Below are 6,143 nucleotides of genomic sequence, written 5' to 3'. Positions count from 1 at the left end.
AAGAGAGATGCACAAATGAATAGGCTATGAAAGCAGCAGTCTGTGTGGATCATACAAATGAATCAATACATAAATGTCAACTTTGTTTTTTCTTTGCCATTTTTATGAGCTGTGTACAGTGAATAACCTTTAGTGCTCAAGAATGAGAAGACAGTGTGAGAGGTATTTCATGTCACTTTCAGATAAGAAAACTTAAGATAGAGTCCATCATGCATAATCTTTCCATTGTGGTCAATAATATTGTCAAATGTAGTTGATTTTGAGGGTTCAGCAGGTTTTGATAAAGAACGAGCCGTTGTTCACAAAGGTTTCAATCTTTGTCATGTAGAAATAAACTTGGATCTTTCATCCACATGCCTCTTCACTTGAAGTCTTCCTTGGCCTCCAGTTTGCATGTCTATTTCACTTTAAAAAGACTGTCAAAGTACTGCATTTTTACTTAATCTGTTGTTGATTTGATGCACAAAGTTACAAATAAATTTCAGACTGTTCGCTCCTCAAGGCAAATCTTGGCTCAGTAATCTTCTAAATTAACCCAACAACTAAGATGAAAGACTCCATAGTCTGAAATCAATAAGTTATTACTTTCATTCTGTGAGTTATCAAGAACTGTGGGTTGTAATTAAAAGTCTGTGAATTTTGAAAAAGCTTATGTGTGACCTGAGTTATCATGGATGGGAAGGGAAACTGGAGTCATTGAATTGAATTAAATTGGAGGGTTCACCACAGATAAGCACACGCAGAGAGAATGAAATAGAAAGAAGAGTTAAAGAGTGTGTGCGTGTGTGTGTGAGAGAGCAGACCTATATTTTTATATTTTGTATTAAAGGTGCCGTAGAATGCGTTTTCAAAAGATACGCGTTCTACGCGTATACGCGTTCACCTTATAAGTGTAAGGTGTCCCTGAATGTGTCTGTGAAGTTTCAGCTCAAAATACCCCATAGATTATTTTTATTCATTTTTTTAACTGCCTATTTTGAGGCATCATTAAATATGTGCCGATTCAGGCTGCGGCCCCTTTAAATTCTCGTGCTCCCCGCCCCCGAGCTTGTGACTGCCTTAAACAGCATAAACAAAGTTCACACAGCTAATATAACCCTCAAAATGGATCTTTACAAAGTGCAGCATGTCTAATCGCGTAAGTATGGTATTTATTTGGAGGTTTACATTTGATTCTGAATGAGTTTGATAGTGCTCCGTGGCTAAAGCTAACATTACACACTGTTGGAGAGATTTATAATGAATGAAGTTGTGTTTATGAATTATACAGACTGCAAGTGTTTAAAAAATGAAAATAACGATAGTCTTGTCTCCGTGAATACAGTAAGAAACGATGGTAACTTTAACCACATTTAACAGCAACATGCTAACGAAACATTTAGAAAGACAATTTACAAATATCACTAAAAATTTCATGATATCATGGATCATGTCAGTTATTATTGCTCCATCTGCCATTTTTCACTATTGTCATTGCTTGCTTACCTAATCTGTTGATTCAGCTGTGCACAGATCCAGACGTTAATACTGGCTGCCCTTGTGTAATGCCTTGAACATGAGCTGGCATATGCAAATATTGGGGGCGTACACCCCGACTGTTACGTAACAGTCAGTGTTATGTTGAGATTCGCCTGTTCGTCTGAGGTCTTTTAAACAAATGAGATTTATATAAGAAGGAGGAAACAATGGTGCTTGAGACTCACTGTATGTTATTTCCATGTACTGAACTCTATTCAACTATCTCACCTGTCAAGGTAAATTTAATTTTCCATTCTACGGCACCTTTAAATTACAAAATGCGCCACACACACACACACACACACACACACACACACACACACACACACACACACACCTAGAGACAGACAGACAGACAGACAGACAGATAGATAGATAGATAGATAGATAGATAGATAGATAGATAGATAGATAGAAGATAGGTAGATAGATAGATAGATAGAAGATAGGTAGATAGATAGATAGATAGATAGATAGATAGATAGATAGATAGATAGATAGATAGATAGATACGCAATTTCTGAAACTTGACACTCAAACATCAGAACCACACTAAATCTGTAAAATACACTAATTCTCAGCCTTTGACTTTTTCATAAAACACTATTTGCAAAACACAACACAATTCTCCACGTAACACACAAAAATCTAATAGGAAGTATGCTGATTTTGTTTCTTTCGTACTGTGTAATATTGTATTCAAAACCACAAATGCTTACAAGTAAAAAGAAAAGAAAAGAAAAAGGTTTGGTTTCAGTCTTGCTTTCGTGTTTACTGTGAATTTTCCAACCTCTCTCTGCCAATTACTTTCAGTACAGGAGCTCATGAAAGAAGAGCATAGGTTTTGAATAGCTGTATACGATATATATATATCCAAAAAATAGAAAATTATAGCAAAGGTGTTTGCAATGTAAGACAAATGTTTGTTTTTGAGATGTGATATTTTGAATACAGTGCTTCAGTTTGCAAGAGATGTGAGGCATTTTGCGTTTTGTGTGTGCAATTCTTGGATTTGTGTGTAAAGTTTTGAAAATGAGTGTAAGCAGTTGGAAAAAAAACTAATAAGCAGGCCTATAACAAATGAAAAATTGGATTAGATTAGATTCAAACTTATGTGCACTTTTTTTTCTTAATCAGTGCTATTTCTAAGAAATTAAGAAAAAAAAAAAATTCAAAAAACACTTATATTTTCAATAATACATTACTAGTATTGTATCAAATAAGATTAAGGGACACATTCTTAACTGATGCAAATAGTACTCACATATATTAGAAGTCTTTTAGGATCTTATGTAGGCTATTTGTCCAAAACAACATATCTGTCCATAATCAAACTGAAGGCATTGATATCCGTATGACTTAAAAAGTTAAAACGTGCCATTTCGTATGATGAAACATGTTTAAAAACTAGGTTTTGCGCACCGTATGTATGAATGTGTCTGACATAAAAGCGGCGCGTGCCTCAGCAAGCGCGCGGACGCGCATCATGCTCATCGGAGTATAAAAGAATGTGCGCGCGCTGCAGAGCGCACAGAGGTGCGAGTGAGAGGGACCGATGAGAAGGCGCTCTCGCTGCCGGTTAACTAATTATACATGCCCGGAAACAAAGTGCGGTTGTCACAATGAACTTGAGATAAATTACATGAATGGATTAGTTTCTACGTTTGTATCATTTCACCATGAAAACGGACTGAGTGGAAGTCTGCCATGGAGAGGAATAACACCACACAAACTCTGGAGCTGGGAGAATGTGAGCACACACTGGACCCCAGCGCAGCTCTGGACAACTGCACAGACTCTGCCAGCGGGAACCTGTCTTTACGCTGCTGGTTGCAGTTGTTGACAAAGGAGTCTAGTTCAACACTTCAAGGTGATGGGTCTAGTTTGGCTGTGCGTGTGATGATCGCTCTCATTTATTCAGTGGTATGCGCTCTGGGACTTGTAGGCAACTCTCTTGCGCTCTACCTGCTACACTCGCGCTACCGGCAGAAGCAGTCTTCCATCAACTGCTTTGTGATGGGTTTGGCTCTAACCGACCTGCAGTTCGTCCTAACCCTCCCGTTCTGGGCCGTAGACACAGCGCTGGACTTCCGCTGGCCCTTCGGCAAAGTTATGTGCAAAATCATCAGCTCCGTCACCACTATGAACATGTACGCCAGCGTTTATTTCCTGACCGCCATGAGTGTGGCCAGGTACTACTCCATCGCGTCCTCGCTGAAGATGCACAGCCGCAGAGCAGCGGCGGCTGTGGCCAAATGGATCAGCTTGGGCATCTGGGTCGTATCCCTGATAGCGACGCTCCCGCATGCCGTTTATTCCACGATAGCCCAGGTTGCAACGGACGAGGAGCTGTGCTTGGTGCGCTTCCCAGAAACGGGAAGCTGGGACCCCCAGTTGTTGCTAGGACTGTACCAGTTGCAAAAGGTCCTGCTTGGTTTTCTGATCCCACTGGTGGTGATAACCGTATGCTATCTACTACTTCTAAGAATCGTGCTAAGCCGCAGGATCAGCGGCGTGGCTGGCTCCGAAAGTGAGCAGGGCAGGCACAAGCGGCGCTCAAAGGTCACTAAGTCAGTTGTGATCGTCGTCCTGTCGTTCTTCTTGTGTTGGTTGCCCAATCAGGCCCTGACTCTGTGGGGCGTCCTCATTAAGTTTGACCTGGTGCCCTTCAGCAAGGCCTTCTACAATGTCCAGGCGTACGCTTTTCCGCTGACTGTGTGCTTGGCCCACACAAACAGCTGCCTCAACCCGGTGCTCTATTGTCTGATCCGCCACGAATTCCGTGCCGGACTCAAAGAGCTGTTGCTGAGGGCCACGCCGTCCTACCGAAGCTTTGCTCGACTGCTCCCCCGCAAGGCAAAGGTGGCCGAGGCGCCTCCTGTACTGGTTCTCGTGCAGATGGATGTTTGACGTCGTTCAGAGAAAATAAGTTCATATTTGCTTTTGATTGACAGGACGAAGCAGGCGTGAGAAAGGTCCTTTGGGAGCTGCCCCACTTTCCTTTCCTCTCATTCAGAAACACTTGAGCATTTGTCTTTCTCCTCTAACTTCCGCCGTACCTTTTAATGCGCAACTGTTTCACATGCACCTCTGGTCATCAGAACCACTGGGAAATTCTGGACCCATTCACCTGCTTTGCTTTGCTGCATATTAGTAGCACGGCTTGAGGATTTTTCCCCAAGACATTCTTCAAGGGAGTGATAAATTATCCATATGTGTTTTTTCAGCTTTTGAAAAAAGAAGAAGAAGAACAACAACAACACAAAAAAACTGGGTTCAGCCCTTTTCTTATTTCATGAGATATAAAAAGGGGGATCAGTAGTTAATCCATCAGTCATTCAATACATTGTCAATTATAAATTTACTTGCAGTTGTGTAGATATAATGAAGGTTCACACCTTTTGATTTGTCTTTCAGTGTATTTAAATCTTGTACATAAGAAAAACTAAACTAATAAAATACCTACCTTTGTGATTGACCAGTCAAACTTTGCAATTAATGATTTTGATTTCAATTTGACATATTACTGGCTGTTTCTAAATAATTAAAATAAAACTACATTTTATTATAAATACACCATATTTGAGCCTTAAGGTATAGCATACAAAAATACAATTTTGTCAATTCACATTCATATCATTTTAAGTCCATTTCACTTCCAGAAAATACCAAAGGAGATGTTAACAGAACTTCTTCACAATGAAAGCAGATGGAGACAGGCTAAAAGAAGAAGAGAAAAAGCATCATAAAAGTGGTCTCTCTTATATTCAAGCACTATTTTTCAAGTCTTCTGAAATCATAAAGCTTTTTGAGTGAAATTTTAGTCAGCACTAATTTAAAATGTCACCTGATAGCCACAGTCCCCATTGACTTTCATTGTATGGAAAACAGCAGGAAACAGCTTTTCCTTTTGTGTAACAAAAAGTCATCCAAGCTTTGAAAGACATGAGTTGGACTATTAACAGAAAGAGCCTGCTGAAAGCTTTCTTTTATTGACTACATCCTCAGGGACTTTATTAATACAACTTTGGCATAAAATATTTTGTAGGAATGTACAATAAATCATCCTCATTCCTAAATCATCAAACAGAATAAATAAATCCATCTGAGATAATTAGTTATATGGGATTAGTGACAATAAAAAAGTAAGGCAGAGCTAAAGAGTTTTATATCAATAATTAAATTATTATTTATTGTAAATCAGTTATTCTTTTCTACTATATTTATATATTCTTGCATCATTTCACATTACAGATGCTCTTTTAGGCTTTGAGGCTTTAGTAATTTGGTACCACAAATGCATAGACTTGCACGTTCTTTGCACGCAGAGAGAATACCTTATAGTAAAACGATTTTAGCCAGGTATCATTAATCATTAGTCCTGCAAATTTGTGAAACTCTTCCAAGGACATTGTTCCTCTGACGAACCGTTTCAGATGAGACACAGATTTGTCAATTTAAGCCACTTTCTATGATTTGTCTCTTCACTGACATTGATAAGTCATGATATCAGGAAACCTGGGGCAAGTGTAACACTTTTTTTTTTACATTGGACATTTTCAGTGTTATTGCTTAGGGAAAAAAATAAAATAAAAACCTTTTGGGACAACATGCCCCAATAACAT

General features: G+C 39.1%; 1 protein-coding gene across 1 annotated transcript; it reads left to right on the top strand.

Moving 5' to 3' along the window:
* The first annotated feature begins 2,538 nt into the window (after window positions 1-2,538).
* On the top strand, window positions 2,539-4,991 carry rxfp3.2b (relaxin family peptide receptor 3.2b). Its single transcript, XM_048181698.1, has one exon. It carries the CDS (start codon window positions 3,226-3,228, stop codon window positions 4,426-4,428), a length of 1,203 nt encoding a protein of 400 aa, XP_048037655.1. The 5' UTR covers window positions 2,539-3,225; the 3' UTR covers window positions 4,429-4,991.
* Window positions 4,992-6,143: the final 1,152 nt, after the last annotated feature.

Source organism: Megalobrama amblycephala, linkage group LG2, assembly GCF_018812025.1.
Source record: "Megalobrama amblycephala isolate DHTTF-2021 linkage group LG2, ASM1881202v1, whole genome shotgun sequence".
NCBI classification, from domain to species: domain Eukaryota; kingdom Metazoa; phylum Chordata; class Actinopteri; order Cypriniformes; family Xenocyprididae; genus Megalobrama; species Megalobrama amblycephala.
This window is presented reverse-complemented; position numbering and strand designations above follow the sequence as displayed.